Raw genomic sequence first — 19,048 nt, 5'->3', positions numbered from 1 at the left:
AAACTAGCGGGCTAACTACGTTAACGGTCTTGATATATCTATCAAACTTTCTTTAAATTATTGTAAAATTAATTTCGAAACTATCAAAAAATATTTATGAAACAAAACTATTATGCAAACATTATGAAAATGAAAAAAGAAAACTTTCTGAACACTTTCGGGCAAAACATATGAAACTTTTCTTGAAACTAACTGGAAACTATGTGAAAACAATCAGAACATTACGCTTACTGGAAAAGTTTTAGGGGAATTTAAAACCAGTTTTAAGTTACATATCTTATATTTCTTATATTTTGACGTATTTTTTCGATCCAAGTTCATTAGAATCTATATTCTGTTTTATACTTAGTGTAAAACGCTGTAAAAACTGCTGGAGCGAGTATGGGGTACGCGAGCAAGCAAATTTTCTCGCAGACCATTTACATGCGTTCTCGCGCAAATGAAACCATAGATAAAGCCACGCGCGCGCGCTAGTAGCTTTGACAGTGTTCTATACCAACTATGAAACGAAGCATACATATTTTCCAAGGTACCGACACTCTTATGATCTTCATGTTGATAGACGTCTTGATTTCTAGAGTTCATAAAATCGTGTAAGACATTTTGGTTTCATTTTGGTTTATAAACGTTTTTATTGAAAAGTGATTCTAATTTTTTTTGTTTTGTCTTGCATTGAAGTTTTTTCGGTGCAAGGTGTTGGCAGTATGGAGGATGTGCTTGAGTTTATTAATCAAACTCATTGCGCTACTGTAGTACTACAACCTGAACAAAGTTTGGGAGCGGAAAGACCTGCACGGATATCAGGAACCTAATATTGGTAAAATATTAAAAAAAAAACGAAACTCAAAATTAAGAAATATGCAAGCGGCATTTTTATTCAATTTGAAACTATTTTTAGTTGTTTTCAGAACGGTATTTCACTCCTAGTTCCAACATGCTGAAGGAAGAATTATGATTGAATTATTATGATTGGGAACCACAGGAAATCACTATAAGTCTTCGAGTAACTTGTAGAGGCTTGTCAGATGATTATCACTATGTAGAATGCTTTATAGTGCCATAAAGATTAAATTTTTCATTACAGTTCACAACTTTGTCAAGCCACGACTCGTCGGTGAGGTACGAAGTGGCATCCTACAATTCCATTTATATTATTTTTTTTTCCTTTGAGTTCCCTCATGTGAGGGCCATTATATAGGAATAACCTAACAATAACCTTCATGTGTTTGGCATTTGTTGTATCCGAATCTTTCAGGCTAGCCCTGGTACAGTTTGCCCGCTTACCTCATCGATTTGAGAGACCATCGATGTAAAGAACAAAGGGTTTTCCAGGTTGGTCGTTGTGTTCCATCTTTCCATCTCCAATTCAAAATACCTAAAACCATTGTCCTACTTATTGCCTTCTCAAGTGGAGCACCTTCTCTTTGAATCCTATTCACATTTAAAGCTGGTTCAAGAGCAACCGAGTTTGAATTTGTAAACAAGATGCATGCAAAAACTGACCTTTTCTTGTGGTAACAAGTAAGAACCCCGATAAATAATAATTATCTTACAAACTTCATTTTAAAAGGTTTAAATTACTGAGTGCTCATTTTTCAATATTACCGAACATATTAAATCAGTCTGAGATAATGTAGATTTACACTCTAAGAAATGTCTGCGCGTCTACTTACCCGCAAAAGACTCAAAGAGCCAGTAGTTGTGTTCTACGAAATCATCTCAGCGAATGATGAGGCGGAACATGCGTTTAGACCTAAAAATGAAGTCTGCGCTGCGGTATTACGCAATGCAAAGCGTCATGCTTGCATTGCGTAATGCCACAAGCAGACTTCATTTTTAGGTCTAAAGGCATGTTCCGCCTCATCATTCGCTGATATGATTTCGTAGAACACAACTACTGGCTCTTTGAGTGTTTTGCGGGTAAGTAGACGCGCAGACATTTCTTAGAGTGTATTAAAGGTCACTCTTGTTTTCGTTGGGATTGAATTCCGTCAAAACTTTACGAATGTTCTAATACTTTAGATACCTGGAAACTATCTGCGAATAATCTATAAACCTTGAAACCTGTCTAGACGCTACCTATAAACTCTGGAGACTATTTTGAAACTATCTGAACTTCTCTAGCTAATCATCAGGGAAAGCCTGTGAGAGCTAGGAAACCAGTCCTCTTCAGGCAAACTTGTGCAGTATAGTAATTGCACATTCACAGCCGCAATAGTTAATAAATTTGAAAAGTGACAATATTTTTGTTTTATTCTTATATCCGAAGCAGTGCATCAAGGCTTCGAGAGCCACTCCTCGATTTACATATTCAAGAACATCATAAAGAAAATAGGAAATTTTCGTAGACTATGTGCAGAACCATTGCCTTGCTAGTGTAAGCACTTGCCGTCACTTTTATTACTGATTGAGCATGCGCTTGCGGAGCCCGAAATCCGCAGTGTAATGCCTATGAAAATTCCCTGCTGGACCAAAGCCCGAACCGCCCGTTCTCTCAAAAGACCATTCAAAAAGCACTGACCAGTGAGGCTCATGTCGAAGGACTCGGCGTCAATCTTCCTCAAGTCCTGGACAGTCCTCCAGGTAAGCGTGAGCAGCTGGTTCTGCGACAGGTCCACGGTAAGCAGGTTGGGCGCTCCTAAGAACATGTTCGCCGGTAAGATCCGCAGCCGGTTGTGAGAGAAGTAGAACTTCTTGAGGCGCGGCAACCCCTCGAAGGCCAGCGGATCCACCTCCGAAACCTCGTTGTATTTGAGGTCCAGTTCCACGAGCGCCGGCGCCCCGCGGAAGACCCGGGCGTCCAACCTCTGCAGCTTGTTCCGGAACATGTCCAGACGCTCCAGATGGTCGAGGCCCTTGAATGTGCCCTCCGTCAAATCTACGATCATGTTGTCGCTCAAGTCAAGTTCTTTTAGCGCACCCAGGTCAGCGAAGGCCGTGTCTTCGATGCTCTTTATCCGGTTCCGCTCTAGGAATAGGTGCGCCAGTGCCGACAGACGCGACAGGGCGTGAGCAGGGAGCTTGACGAGCTTGTTGTCGCCCATCTCCAGTTTTGTGAGGTGAGGCAAGTCGGCAATGGACTCTTTTTCCAAGTCGGTGATGTCGTTTGAATCGAGAGATAGCGTCCTTAGTTTAGGCAGGTTGTAGAAGGAGTGAGTTTTAAGCGAGCCAAGGTTGGCTTGAGTGAATTTGAGGCTCTCCAGGGAAGGCGCCGCGGAACTCAGTGCTTCTGTCGGAACGAAGTGGAGATGGTAATCACTGCGGAATGTGCTGAAGGTAATCGAAACGATCGATGGCTGGTTCTGGAAGGCTTTAAACACAACGTGGTCTTCTGTGAGGTTTCTCACAACAAAGCAGGTGATTTCGACGTCGTCCTTTCCGATGTGTTTATTCTCGCACTTGCAATACATCGGCTGGTCCCTGAGATCGCAGAGTTCGGGGACTAAGTCTGAGTCACCGCCCAGCGCTGGTTGTAGCGTTGAACACAAGAGAAGAAAAAGCAGACAGAAGAATCTGAAATAACAAAGAAATGGAACTGATTAAGATTTTGGTAGCACTTAAAACAGTAGTGCACACTATAAAAACAATATACATAATGAATGTCTTCGTGAATGCCAAGAAAAAAAATAGTGCATGAACTGACTAGTATCTACCGTCATAGAACACTTCTTCGAACCATTCAGTCAGTTGATGACGGTTTCCACGTAATACATATAAAAAACGTAGTTGCCCTGAGCAATCCTTGTGTTTAGCAACCAATTTTGAACTGTGTGTGAGAGCGTTTCTGTACCATCCTTGTCAAATTAAACGCGTTGAGCTCGAAAAAGCACCATCTGGAATTTTCGAAGTGGCAGCCGACGTTTCTTGAGATCTGGCGGGTTGCTTTTAAAGTTCTTACCAGCTTCTACTACACTATGTTTGTTTATTTTTATATTGAATATTAATATTTTTTTTTTTGCAAGGCGTTTGGTGATTTAAATACAGCAAACTGCGGGGGTTGCATAGTGTGTGAAAAAGCTGAACAAAAATCATTTCTCTTGTAGGATGCGGTACAGGTCATAATGACTCATCCTCTCGCCATGTTCTGAGCTTCACAATCCCTACTCCACTATAAGGTTTAGACTTCTTTCAGCCTTGTCATTTACCGGGATATATTTCCGTATAGATCAAAGTGTTTGACTATCCGAGTTCTCCGTTGAAAAGTGAAAGCACGGGCTTAGAGTGTATGTGCTTTATTGATAACCCCTAAAGTCACTCGCATCTGAAAAAACTCAGGGCGTTTCTTATTACGTGGTAATTTTCTCTCCGGCATTCTTACCGAGTAACGCAGCACTCTTGCCTGTTGACCGATAACAAGATGATCGGGACTGTCACGGCCGGCGTTATTTAGGTTGTCACCAACGTTCCTAGGACACTCAGTTGGGAAACTCACCCTTAAAATCTGGACCTCTCGCGTCCACCAAGACCGAACGAGATGCGATTATAGCTCCGTTTTTTAGCGGCAAGCCAAAACATGAAAGTTGTTTTAAATAGCTACAACAACATGGCGGTGCGAGATAGCCACACCGGCCCTACCCGGCTAAACCGGTACGTGCACCCGTGCAATTCCCGCAGTGGACGCTGCGGGAAAAATGGCGGCCTTGCGATCGCGTCTAGTTCGCTTCTCGAGTACGGATCGGAGCCACTTTTTCAAAGCAGGCTCCTATGGCGGTTTCCAAGCTGAGTTGTTCTAGTAACCATAGCTGTCACTGACTATTGCTGTGGTTTGAACGTTCAGATCAAAGTGATCGCCATCTTGAGGGTCTAGTACCTAGGTATATTTGCGAAACGTCAACAAAGGAATGGATGTCAGCATAGGTGAAGATAAAATTACTATTCCCAGGAAATACTTGAACCTCAACTACGACTCCAAACCCTTTTTATACACTTGTTCACTAGTGTATTTTTTTCCCTCCTCTATGTGTCGCAAAGAGTGAACCGCTCTGAGTGAGAAAATATTTAGCTAAAAAAATTATTCATTTGGCTTACAGATATTGCAGATATATTAGAGGAATTTCACGATTAGGGGGTGAGCAAGAAACAAATAGTATCACGCACGCAGACAAAATAAAAATAAGATCAAAGAAAAAAGGGTAAGCAGTGTATACACGACACCGCCACAAGTTTAGATGTGACAACGTCTACCTGCCGAGTCTAGTGAAATGCAAGGCGTGTATCGAACGTAAGCAGATAAATTTTTAGCTAACAGAACTAATACAAACATCAGATGGAACACATTTGTTTGGTAGTTACAGAAACAATCGAACGAAACAGATATTGAAGTATGAGTCAGACTTACACAACTAAACGATATAAGGAACCGAACGAAACAAATATCAAGCCTGAAAACAAGCGTATTTAACTCTTGTTTTCAGGAATGATTGTACGCGTGTGTCGGCATGATCGGGGGGGGGGGGGGGGGGGGGGGGGAGTTATCAGGTTGTTTGTTTCTATTTTTCCCAGCATCATGTTTGCTTGCTGTATCGTGCGGAAGTAAAATATTCAGTTGTCAGTCAGCGCTGTGTGTGTGTACTCCAACTTCTCTTGCATGTTTTGCGCGTTTTTTTTTCCCTTCAATAATGCTGAACGAACTAGTTCGACCTTGTTAGAAAACAAAAAACCCATATCAAACAATATCAACAGCAATCGATGGCAGACAGAAATTGTAGTGAACGAGCGTTCAGAGCAATAAGTTCAAAAGTTTATGGTTTAAACAAAAAAAAAAAAAAAAAAAGAAAACGGAGTTAAATATATTTATGCGTGAATGAAACACTGAAATGTTACCCCACATTGACTCCTTGGTGGTAATGTATCAAAACCTTGAGAATCGTTTTTGATGAGAAGAAATATGATAAAATAAATAATCAATGCACATTTTAGGCGTTTGATGCCACGACGTGCAGAAATGATGGCCTTAGCTTAATGTTAAACATCGGGCTAAAAATCTCTTTAACCTTGGCAATAAATTAGCCGAAACGCTTCCTCTGAAAAAAATCGAGTTGATTTACGTTTTACTGTCTGAATTTCGAAATGACTGAACCGTATTTGAGGGTTCGACGGACCCGAGTTTTGTGTGTTAGAAGCATAGCAGGTTGTGAAGTTACACATAATATTTGCTGCAGGTATCCAATAATTGTTTCAGTGCTGTGTTTCTTCTCAACTTAAGCTTAGACCAAAACATGACGCGTACAGAAAGAAGACTGAGCTGAAACTGTTTAGTGGATATGCGAACAAGAAAGGAGATGAGTGCCTTAGAAATTATATAAATACGGTATTGGGGTAAATACGTTTATTTGTCAGGTGTTAAGGTTCATTCACAAAGTTTCGTTTGACAGCGTTAGGACTGCTTGCGTCGAGCTGTTGCTATGGCGACCAATACGACGAGCCAATGGGAAGTCGCGCTGTGCTGCCCGACGCAACACAGCACAACGCAGTCGACGCAGCCTTGTGAACAAGCCATGTGAACACTTGAAAGAGTGTCATTTCTCAGATGTTATAGAAATGATTAAGAGTATTATGATTTCGTCATAATATGATCGTGTGATAGAGTGTGTAGTAGTCGATGTATTTTTATGCACAATAAAAATAGTAGCTCTTAGGGAAGTGAAATCCGCAATAAAAATATTTGGGAGTGTTATAACGCATGACTGTGAGCAATGAGAAAGAAAACCAGATATTAAGTTAACCAGAGGTGGATTGCCTAGTGCGGTGTTACGCTTATGCAAAAGTGTAGCCTGAAAAACTGTCTTAAGTGACTTAGATGGATCTAAAAAAACGAGGTTGGCCTGGTCAAGCACACAGATGTTGGCTTTTTGCCCGTACACCCGTCACCTGTACGTACGCCCGGCGGCAATATGAAGGTTAACACCTTACCTGGCTTCTTGCCTGTTTTACGGCTCCCTAAAGCTATATTAACTTTCAACGTCTCAAATGGTACGTGGCCAAGGGTCTAAACTTATCGTTCTAACCCTCTTCTGGAACAAAGCGTGTTCCAAAACGTGCAGGAGCGTCAAAAAGAAGACGGCTGTTCACCATCATATCGCTCCCGGGTGTGAGCGATATGAAGCGTCTACTTACCCGCAAAACACTCAAAGAGCCAATCTCTGCGATCTGTGAAATCAGCTCAGCAAATAATGAGGCGGAATATCCGTTTAGACCTAGAAATTAAGCCTGCGCAGTGGCATTACGCAATGCAAAGCGTCATGCTTGCATTGCGTAATGCCACAGCACAGACTTCATCTTAAAGTCCAAATAGATGTTCCGCCTCATCATTCGCTGAACTGATTTCGTAGGTCGCAAACTTCTTAGAGTGTATGTATGTAATTTAAATTTGAATAATTATTGCACTGATTCGATTATATTTGTGAAAATACACCAGTATGACGAGCAAATTCGTTTAATGAAGTTCGATTACTCTCAAACCGCAATGTATTCTGGACCGGGAAGAAGAGCTCACGGAACGTCTAAAGAATGCGGTGTCACATTTTAAAACATTGTTTAACGACTTTTTTGAAAGATTAAAATACAGCCTAGACGAATAGTGGAAGCACGTGAAAGGTTCAAACAACAAGGCATTCCGCCAATCAGCGACTCGGGTCGGTTGGTGGCCAGTGATGTTAATTAAGCCAGACTCTTCAAAAGTGGTATTGCATCTGTATTTACGTCCCCAATAGTAGTTGCCCCGTCCCCATTTCTTCACTTGTATAGGACAGCATGCCAGATACTGAACTGAGTCACGAGTGTATATTTAATCCGATCAATAACTCGAATGAAAACAAAACACTTCTGTTCTGTAGTAACATAGCCGTGTACTAGAAAGCACTGTAGTATTTCTTCTTGCCTTTTTTTTTGCATTATTTCATAGTTCTGATCTCCGGAAGACCGCCTCGCGAATGGAAAAAGAGCAAGTGAAGCCTGTTTTTAAAAACTGGCCAAAACGATAGGGATGACAAAGGTAGGCTTGCTTCGCTACTCAGCCTAAAGAGACTAGAACATAAAATTCCACACTGTGAAACGCCAGCACTATGAGAAAAATCTGGTCGTAAAAGAACGCTTAGGGGTTCTTCGGCTTGTCCAAATTTTACACCCTAACAAGTTATTTTCAACACCCCCTTAAAGGTTTCTTCGCGAAAAAAAAAAGAAAAAAACCTATAAGGAATTTTCTAAGCTCCCTTTTTGATAACAAAGAGTTCATCGCTTACTTGCCTCTTGAGTGCACCAGATGGCGGTAGCGGTTAAGGCAGAACTGCGTTTCATGAGCTGAAAGAATTTTTGGGGTGTCAAAAAACCTTTCAGAAAGATTTTTTTTTATAGTGTATACATAAATAATTTTAACTTTAGAATGACTTCGGAGGTGGTTTTTGATGCAACAGAAAGCTATAGTCAGTGACAGCTGAAAAAACTCAGGATGTGAGGCTCACAGGTTTTGCTTGGTGATTCGTTCTTCGGCATCCTTTCATGTCTCCATGGCTGCAGCGGCAATAGATTGCACGGGGATCGCCCCGCCCCGGGTTTATTAAGCTGGTAGGGACTATAGTTGAATTCTACCACGATAGAGTCGTTGCAAATCTCGGACAGTCTTTTTAACTGGCTCACTGATGATCGAGAAAATGCAAAATCGGCAGCTTTTCTTAACGACAAAACGTAAACTTACAAAGGCGAAACGTCCGGTGTCCCCCAGATATCGGTGTTAGGGGTCGCTCATATTTTAAATATGCATAAATGACATTTAAACACAAATTACGTCCAGAATTCGTATCTACCGGGTTGACTGCGCTTTATACCGTATGGCATCATTAAGTCGGAAAAAGCAGTTACTGCGCAGGGGAACCGGTTGAAGTTTACCGGTGCCCTCTTTTTTTTCTAGCACTGTAAATATTTACTTCTCCCTGCCTTAATTTTTCGTGAATGGCACTATATGAGGCCGAAGCAGGACTGCTTGGTTTTCTAAGATGTTGGTCGAATTTCAATAAAAATTAAAAATGAGGCGAAGTTTTGCGAATTGGACAACTAAATGTTTACTTCACAATGTCAACCACCTCCTTTAACATACACAACTCGGTGTACCGCTAAAGAACATAAACATAGTAGAGTATCTGGGCGCCCAATATACACGAGATCTATCGTAAATTGTGCACTTAGATTCCGCATATTAGAACCCAATCGTATGTTAATTTTTTTCAAACGAAGTCCACCGAAAGTAAAAATATCTTCGGTTTATTTTAACGTCAAGCCTATCATGGAATGCGCCAGTGTTTTGTGGAAACCCCAAAAAACTATCTATAGTAGAAAAATAAATTGAGAAAATGCGAAATGAGGTTGTAATAAAGTAGAAAGTTGGGCTAGTTGGTTTTGGTTTGATTTTGGTTTTGGTTTGGATAGAACAGCGCTCTGTTCTATCCGGTGTGTCTCTTCCCTTTTTGTCCTTTTGCGCTGTGTATTTGTCAAATGAGGTTGCCATATTTATTAAACAAATTGCAATTATATGGAAAGCGTCATTGCTAATACAGAACTAGGCTGGGAGCCACTTGACTTTAGAACACGTTTTCGCTTAAAATTTCTTCAAGATATGTACCAGACTTGTACGTAACTTAAATACTCTACTCAAGTTACTGTATCTTAAATACTTGTGTGAATAACTTGGTATCGTGCAAATACTTTCGAAGGTCAGTATTTAGTACTCTAACTTAAATACTTTTTTATGTAACTTGTACTCATCTTAAAGCTACTTTTAAGTTACTTTCTGTTTTTTTATTCTCTTTAGAGGCGGGAAGCTTGGAAAATATTGAACTCTAGTTATTTTGGCTAGGCGCACTGCCATCGCAGATATATTTCGTGCCAGGTAATACAGTGCACTTCCGTGCTTCTGCTGAAAGAGGTGACACGGAGAAGCAGGTGTGGCAGCCTCAAGCCGAGCGGACGTGTGTCGTGTCTTCTAAGTGGGCAAAACGTCAAAGCACATTTTCTTACAATTTGTTTGTGGCCAAGTCGAAGAGCAACAGAGATTCCGAAGCAGAAGGGCATGCGGGTGAAAGCGTAAGATGTGTAATAGGCTACAAGCCAGAGGGATGGCACTTGTGTCGGAGAGAGGGGGGTATTACAAGTGTCTGGTAAGAGTCGACAGTAAACCGGAGTTTATTTTTCTCTGTTATGGAGTGAAAGCATATAAAAGAAAGCCTTCCAGCTTCAGAAATGCCTTTGAATCCGCACGCAGTCGCACACACCGCTCGTTCGTTTCATTAGGCTCTCTTCGCACACAAGACTCGTAAGACGCGTCTACACAGCTCCATCAAACGTCCCATCACTCGCGGCGTACGCAGCATTGTCTTCGGTAGCACGAATAGCCGCCAAACGGCTATTCGGCATCGGCGGACATGCGTTTAACAAAAAACAAGGGTAGACCATCGGACATGAATTTCAAAAAGCAGCTGTTCCTCCAAAGGAACAGTGTCTTTTGGTAATGGCGTTTTGATTTTCATTTTCGCAAATGAAATAAGGGTTGATTGAATGACGGTTTTATTTTTGTTTCTTTAGTAGTTACTTGGGACCTCATAGAAGCCTGAGCGGCAGCCAAAGTCTAGCTAAGAGATTTCCAGGAGATTCCATTGTAGCTGGGAGGAAGAATGTTTTCTGACCGGTTGTGCTTGACAATGAATCGCAGGGAAATTGTAACTTGAGAGTATCTTGAAAGTAACGAGTTACTTTTGTGGAGTATTTTGTACTTTCCTCAATTACTTTACTAATTTGGGTATTTAGTACTTACTCAGTTACTATTTTTCGTGGTCCTCAGTAACTTAACTTAAATACTTTTAGTGAGTATCTTGTACAAGCTTGATATGTACCATGCATGGTCGAACCAAGTCAGATCAATCGAAATCGACTGCAGTTTACGTGATGCTTTGGTATCTCGTAAATTAAATTTATTTTAATTGATCTAATCTACGAGATGCTTTCTTTTTTCGTAGATCAGATAAAAAAAATTAAAAAAAAACTTTCCACCATATAAATATATTTTTTCCCGACACCCGAAGAAAGCGAAAGAAATTACCTGATGAGGTTGTCTCAACCTCGTCTAATATTGTTCTGTTTTCTGACAGACCGACGTACGCCACTTGGGCCGGCTGTCATGAGTAAGAAAATAGTTTGGGTGTAAATGTTACGTCATTCTTTCTTCGATGAGGGTGATAACCCGAGGGTGAAAATCTTCCTGACATTGTTTTGTACTAATCTGTTCATGTCTTCACATGTTGTGTAACTCTTCTTCTTTTATGTGGTTTCCCAAATCAGCAAATAATTCGTGTTCCTTTCTGACTGTGTCATCAATCAAAGCGTTGTGCATGGCGAGCTGTTTTGTTAGTTCCCCTCAGGCACGTAGCTAGGTTTTTGCATCGGGGGGGGGGGGGGGGGGGGGGGGGCGGACAAAATTGAAAGTTCTGTATGAGGGGGAGGGGGGAGAGGAGGCCCCAGCAAAATGGGAGATCTTTTTTTTTTTTTTTTTTTTAGGGGGGAAGGCGGGCCCCATGCCTCCTCCCCCCCCCCTCCCTTGACTACGTGCCTCTGGATAAAAACACTACGTGATTCATTCAAGCTCAACCGAGATAATAAAACTAGGTTTTCGGCCTCGCAGAAGTAAACTACGCATAAAAGTAATTTGAAACTTCGTGTGAACGTGACGCTATTGGCGGTGATAAAAACCCACAGCTTGAGCACACAATTTTACCAATATCAAAAAATAAAACAACAAATTATTTAGCAAACCGAAATTGGAGGCTGTGGGTGTCCGAAGCATGTATATCAGTGAAAAGAAAGACGGCATTTCCTTTTTCGGTGACAAATGTTTTTTTGTTTTTTTTTTTCTCACAGAAATAAAGGTTACAAACGTTCACCACCTCAAATTTCTGTTTTATGAATATTCGTTTTAGGTATGACGTAGGCTCATAGAGAAACATGTTTCTTTTCTTTTGTTAATACTAGAAAGAATAAAACATTAAGGGACGGAAAAGATGACCCATGTTTTGTCCGCTCTTCGTAATTTATTCGTTCTAGTATTTAGCTTTATCACAAACGTGCTCCACAAAGATATATATATATATATTTTTATCTTTTGATTCAGATGACGTCATATGCTCAAATGTTCGCATTTTATACCCCCTGCGAGCGATGCGTAGTTTATTTGAGCTAACCAAAATGTCGTCTTTTTTGTTTTGTTTTTTTACTTTTATTGAACGCTTTTGTGCACTCCTTCTACCGATGCAGTAAAGCCTCTGGCGCGGCGGCTTAACATAAATAAAAACAATGATCCTAAACCACTCATCTAAAGTCGTGCTGAAAATTGCATAAAATTTTATTAGTTCCCAAAAAAACTTTATAATGTATTTGCAGATAATGTATTTTAATAGTTTTCATAAATGGAACGTAAACAAAAATATTAGCTCGTATTGTGACATTGCTTCTGTGTCTTGTGATTTACACGAAGGAATGATATTCGCAAAATTCCATCCGGCGCTCATCGTTTTTTGTTTTTTTTTGCTACCACCGAATAAAGCATTTAGGCAAAGGGAACCCGCCGTGGTCCTGCAGTCTTTTCTGTGCGTGAATAATTTAGCTGGAGATAGCAAAGTCACAAAAACGACAATCGCCTTGACGACGCATTCTTGACGCTGTTTGATCTTCTGCGTCGTTGATCGTTTTCGTGGGCAGCAGTCTGTCTTGGAGTGAAACTGAGCATAGCGATGCGTTGCACCGACTCATCCAAACATTGTAGCGAACAGTTAAAATGAAGAAAACTACAACAATCTTGCAGGGGGAAAACATGAACCAAAAACAAGACTGCGAAGCATCCTTGTTTCCTGTCTGCCCATGCACACACTCCGCAATAACACATGAAAAAAAAAAAAAAAAGCTCTTGCCTTTTTATATTCAAATTTATGGTGCATGGCCATCACCATCGATATTTTTCTCTTGAAATATGTGTGCGTACGTGCGTGTGTGTGTGTGGGGGGGGGGGGGGGGGGACGGCAAAACTGCTCTCCGGTGTTCGAGCACAAATAACTTGGACACAAAAGTCCGTGGAAGCAGCTACAACTGACAGCTCCTTTCAGAATTGCCTGTCGACCGTTTAGCTGGCTCCCCTCTAAAAAGTGAGGTTCAGGTTTAGAAAAAAAAAGTGTTTTTAGGGCATGCTTTTTAAACGTTTGTGTCGTTGATTTTTTCTACTTATTTTTAGTGATGTTTACGACGAGAGTGCGCCGTAGCACCAAAATGAAAAGGATGTTTCTGTTGAAAGTGTGCTTCTCATTTCGTTATATAGAGACGCGCCGCCCAGCCATCCAAGTTTTTGACTGCGATGACCCTTAACGGGGCCCAAAGCTGTCGGCGATCACCATTTTTGCGCTGAACGAACTGACAGATAGAAACACGAGCGCGATTTGAATTGACCGCAACACAAAATCTTTCAGAACGTAAAACAACGACGGCAGATATAGAATCTGACGTTTGCCCACTTTGCTTGCATTGTACAGAATCGCCAATATACTTACGGACGTATCGGCATGCACACAGCCCAGACTTGTGCTTATCCTAAATTCGCCACACAAGATACTGTATTTAAAATACTTTCGGTAGTATTTTGGTACCTTGCAAATACGTTTAGTCTAAAGTATTCGCTACCTACATTTCTCAGTAACTTGAGCTCAGTATCTAAAATACATTTCGCAACCTCGGGGAAACAATTTAGGAGGAACAATCTGCGTAACTAGTAATCGTCAGACCCCAGAGAAAAGCTGCACCGATTGCAAACTTGGAGCCAAACGACCGAACACACGACAGGAAACAAGGCGCGAGCAAAACGCAGTCTCCACATGCGAACAAAAGAACAAATGGACAGTTTAAAAGGCTCTGGATAGCTCCAAGTACGCCCGCCTGTTTGTATCCACTCGTCCTCTTGTCCACTTTCTTCTTTTTTTTTCTTTTTCAATCTGTAGTCTGAAGGGCACGTCAGGCTTGGAGCCAGAGAAGTGTTGGTGACATCATTCGGAGTTTATACTCAAACCCCATCTTTTGTATGGAGCTGGAGTGGCTCCGTCAGCAGAGTCTTGTGACGCCAACACAAACAACGATTATAATGTACCGTTTTCGATATACAGCGGTTCAGGGGGTTCCGGTATGAAAATGCGCGATCACGTTTTCATGCGAGCACAGGCACTCCCTCGGCCAAAGAATGATATGGCTTTAACGAACTGCAGTGACCTAGATTCACCTTCACGAAAGCTCCCAGTGTTCCTGTTGTGGCTTAGCACTTGCTCCGAAGCTCGTTCAAAAGCGTTTTTTCATCTCATTCCAAATACGCGCAATTTTGTTTTGTCCTCAAAAGTTTGAAAGCTATAGTCAGTTACAGGTTAAGGAGGTAGCGGCAAATGCCCCTCAAAGGGAATCAGATATCCCTCCGCCACCTCCGCATCCAATAGCATCCCACCGTTTCCTTGACGTCGCGGCCAACGCGCGAGGAGGGTCTTGCCTTTCTGTGCATATTTGCTTTATTTTTCGACTTTGACTTAGCATTCTGGAAGGCACAAGAGGGAGATTAGAGTTCTCCCCCACCGACGGAAACAAATACGACTTTCGGGGATTAGCTTCCCCCCCGATGGATACAAAGGCTGCTTTCAGGGGCTCGGTTCCCTCTCCGATGAATACAAAGGTCGCTTTCTTAAAAAGTGGGATCGGAGACAAGTTGGAATCCATTGAAGCGGAACAAGGAGCGTTTCCAGTGAACTCTTCTTTCGACCGCGGAGAGATTTGAAACGGGCGCATCACACTTGTGGGAGGAGCTTCTCCTACCTTCTAGACTTGTAACCGACTATAGTTTCCGACAGGTGAGGTCATTTAAAAACTGGTGGATTCTGATTCTAGAATCTTGTCAATCTTCAACTGGCGCAGAAGGAGGCAAGGGAAGGGGTTTTATATATGCTGTTTTGTGCAGACTCAGCTGTGTTTCAAGTGTTTCCCTCCTAATCTTCCTAATATATATATATATATATATATATATATATATATATATATATATATACACATACATATATGAACGAATATGTGCAGATGAATGAACCGTACTTAATCCACTGAATCAAAGAATCAAAGTTTCCAAAAACCCGCCGAAAGCCAAAAATTGGCGGAGCCAGGATTGGCGGAGCCAGGATGCCAACTCTACGCATGCTCGCGTAGGGTTGGCCGAAGGCGTGTATATATATATATATATATATATAAAACTGAGAAGAAAAAAACCCTTAGTGAAAAACAGCAACAACGGACGATTTAATCTTCGACGTTTCGGCCAAGGCCGGACTCCGGCCGAAACGTCGAAGATTAAATCGTCCGTTGTTGCTGTTTTTCACTAAGGGTTTTTTTCTTCTCAGTTTTATACCCACGCCTTCGGCCTCCCGCCACCATGCCCGTTGTATATATATATATATACAACACGGGCACTTCACACCATCGTACGTGGTCTCCGAGGAGGATATGAACGAATATATATATATATATATATATATATATATAGGGCATGCTCGCGTAGGGTTGGCCGAAGGCGTGGAGTACACAAAGTTGAAAATCCCAAGTCAGAGAAGCAAAACGGAAGGTTTATTTCAACGTTTCGGCAAGAGTCTTGCCTTCTGCAGGATTCCTGACGAAGGCAAGACTCTTGCCGAAACGTTCAAATAAACCTTCCGTTTTGTTTCTCTGACTTGGGATTTTCAACTTTGTATATATATATATATATATATATATATAAAGCTACAGGGTATTACTTCTCGCTTTTGACTGGGGGGACAAAGTATTCGATTTTGGTTGCTAATCAGCGACAGAGGCTCCTGTCCTTGAGTCGACGCTTGTCCTGAGCGTGCACGTGTGTCAGTCACTCGCGTACTCATCAATATGAGTAGCTACATGATGAACTTTTAGTTCGGCTGTTCTTTATATGCAATGGCGGACTACATGTCAAGCCCCACGAATCGCAGCGGGGCATATTACGAACTTATTGCGGAATCCGACATGAGCCGAACATGCCGTCAAACTATAGAGCACGGCAGGTACCATGCCTACAATACATGAGTCCCGTTTGTTCCTAAAAAAGAAGGTCATAAAGATCACAGCAAAATGTGATTCTCATAGAAGTCATCACTAAAAGAGCATACCTTTCTGACTGTTATTCTTATATTATCAGCTTGCAAAACTTGCCAAGTATTTTCGAATCTAATGCCATTACTTTTTCAAAGTATTTGTAGTCTACTAAAGACAGTTAGTACTAGAAATAACTTGAACACTACTCTAAATACATTTTCAAATGTATATTCAGTGTCTTATCTTAAATACTTTTGTTGAGTGTTAGGCACAACACTGACACAGCCTTGCGAAGCGTTCAAACACCAATTATTGTTTCTCCTTTAGTCGACATAGCCACTGACACTGGCTTTTGGTATCGTTCTTGAATGGTCATGCCGCTCAGGGGCGAAATGGTGGTGTGGGCATAATTATACAGCCTGAACTTGGTCTGCCTCAACGGGCAACTTCTCTCTCAGCTGCAGATCACAAATCGAGCCAGTGCAGTCCAACCGCCAGCCTGGGGTCTTTAATGTGCATCACACAGTGGTGATACACGACCGCACACCGGAACCATGCTCATCCAGATCGAAACGCGTCCACGGCAATTCATTGGTTCGTCATCCTTGATCGCTATTTTCATTCGATGAACCGATTAGACAAAGTCCTATGAGTGCTGTCCCGAGAGCTCCGCGGTGCAGCACACAATCACACACCTTTGAAAGTCTGGTTCCCCGTCAGCCGTGTAACAAGTTGAGAAGATGTAGGGTGAAAAGTGATTGATTGTATATCGCACTGTGGCTGATTCGGAATACGGATCACTGTCTTTTATTTAGTCAGTTCAGAAAGTGAGTAAGGACGTAAGTTGCTGCCATGCTGTCTCAATGGCAAAATGCGCTGACGTTTTTTTGCCACCTAGACCGCGTGCCCATTGTGACGCAATACGGTTCATCCTTCTCAATGGGTGAACTCATTAGCGCGAGATCAGTGATTGGTGATCGAGTGCATCGCGGAGAAGTACGCATGCAGGAGCATTTGGGAATGTAGGGAAATATTACGCCTTCCACAAATTATTTTTGATTTACTTTTAGGGTCATTAGGCGTTAAAGAGGAGAGCGTGGGGCAAACATATTTTGTTTCAACAAAGAAATGGGTAGAAGGAGCGGTTACTACGACAGATGATTAGAAACTACAGGGTTAAATTGAAAAGTATTGGCGAGATAGACGACGGTGAGGGGAAGCTGGCTCCTGTCCAGGCTTGTTTTGGGCACAAACGAGTTTCAGTACAAGTTATTTCTAGACCTTCGTACACCAATTTTCAATTTGTGGTCGGTACAGGATGACACATATATGTGGGAGCTCTAAAGAGCACAACGTTTAGACTATCATTGGTGTCATATATTTTATGAAAAATGCATAAACTAGGGAGGTTTACCGCGATAAAACTGAATGGCTAAACTCAACCTGATTAAGCGATGCACAAAGACGTCAACTTCGCAGAAGCGAGGGTGCTTTACCCTGAGCAGTCTTTGGTCTCGTGGAGCCATCTCATTTCTTCCCAAAAATAAGGGGAGAACCGGGAAATGGAGGGGAGGAGGGTTCCGGGCACTCCCTCACCGGGGAATACAAAGAAGGTCATCAGCGTAACGAGATGCCGTAGCCAGTGGCAGCGCTAATTGGCAAAGACGGGACTACGCGCTCTGCGTCCAATGGCCGTTGTCGCAACGAGAGCCGGAGCGCTCCGACGCGCCGGCCGACGAACCCGGGTCCAATTAGAAGGCGAACCGCGGCAGTGCGCTGAACTGAAAGGACAATCTAGTTCTGTTTCGGTTTGTTTTTTTCTTTGGAAAGCTTAACCCTTTTGGTTTTCAGGAAATACCCTATAAAAAAATTAAAAAAATACGTTCTTTTAGGAACTTTTTCTTTCTTTTTGCTGCCACTCGCTCCCTTCCGAGTGGCGAAAGTGACTGAATGAAAAGATAACTTCGGTTTCAAAGGCGCGCTATTGTTTGAAATCTGCATCGCGTCTGAATAGTTTTGGTAAGACTTGCAGGCAGTGGCGCGTCGGAAGTTTTTTTGTATATTAAAAAAAAAAAAGGGGGAAGTATCTTTTTCTCACGGAATTCTTTTTTTTTTTTTTTTTAGAAATGTGCGACCTACAAAAAATTTTCTTATTACCCACCAATAAAATTCAGCTATCGTTTTCCCCTAATTTCAGTTTGATACATTCCATCTGTCCGATCCACTTACTCTATGGCTCATTCTCTTTTGTCGTCTGTCTTTCATTCATTTTTTTACTAATCTGGGGCATTTTTATTGGAAAATCCCTTTGCTCGAGGATGACCTCGACGACGGAGATATAGAGTGCCCGGTCGCAGATTTGGAGCACGAAGGTCTGGTAGCACAGAGCATCAAAGAGCCATTTCTCGGGAAACCTGACGTCAGCGCACAGCTTCGGCAGCGGCGAGGACCCGAAACACACTGTCTCGCTCGGAGAAGTGTGTTTCGGCGTCTCGCCGCAGCGGGGCGCCAGCCACCTGGCCCTCCTCTCATCCGTTGTCTGCCCCTCCATCTTTTCCATTTCGGCGACCTCTTCTCGTGGCGATCTGTCAGGCTTTGCCAATGTATAGGAGGTTACGCCTCGAGCGACGCGCGCAGACGCTGGCGCGGACGAAGCACGTGAAAAGACCCCCGTTGTGGTTGGGCCTTTATATTTTAGTTTATATTATGATAAAGCCGACGAAAGCGCATATAGCTTTTATCATAAATCCTGTATTTTCAATAAGTCGAAATACTGGTAATGATAATCCCGCATGTAAAAAACAAAAAGAAAGAAAGAAAGAAAGAAAGAAAAAGGGAGAAAGGAAGCGCATTTTTTGTTTGAAGATAAATCGAGGTTTCCTGTTTTCTGGCCGAA

At 42.1% G+C, this 19,048-nt stretch overlaps 1 protein-coding gene across 1 annotated transcript in view; it reads right to left on the bottom strand.

The window, feature by feature from the left end:
* The window catches only part of LOC121837522 (connectin-like), a 207,941-nt gene that overhangs the window by 146,563 nt on the left and 42,330 nt on the right, over positions 1-19,048 (bottom strand). Inside the window, exon 2 of the mRNA XM_042293131.1 lies at positions 2,522-3,513. Within this exon, the coding sequence (XP_042149065.1) occupies positions 2,522-3,513 (992 nt within the window). The remainder of the gene's footprint in view (positions 1-2,521; positions 3,514-19,048) is intronic.

Source organism: Ixodes scapularis, unplaced genomic scaffold (assembly GCF_016920785.2).
Source record: "Ixodes scapularis isolate PalLabHiFi unplaced genomic scaffold, ASM1692078v2 PGA_scaffold45__5_contigs__length_3442486, whole genome shotgun sequence".
Classification (NCBI taxonomy): Eukaryota; Metazoa; Arthropoda; class Arachnida; order Ixodida; family Ixodidae; genus Ixodes; species Ixodes scapularis.
Note: the sequence above shows the minus strand (reverse complement) of the source record. Positions and strands in the feature narration are given on the sequence as shown.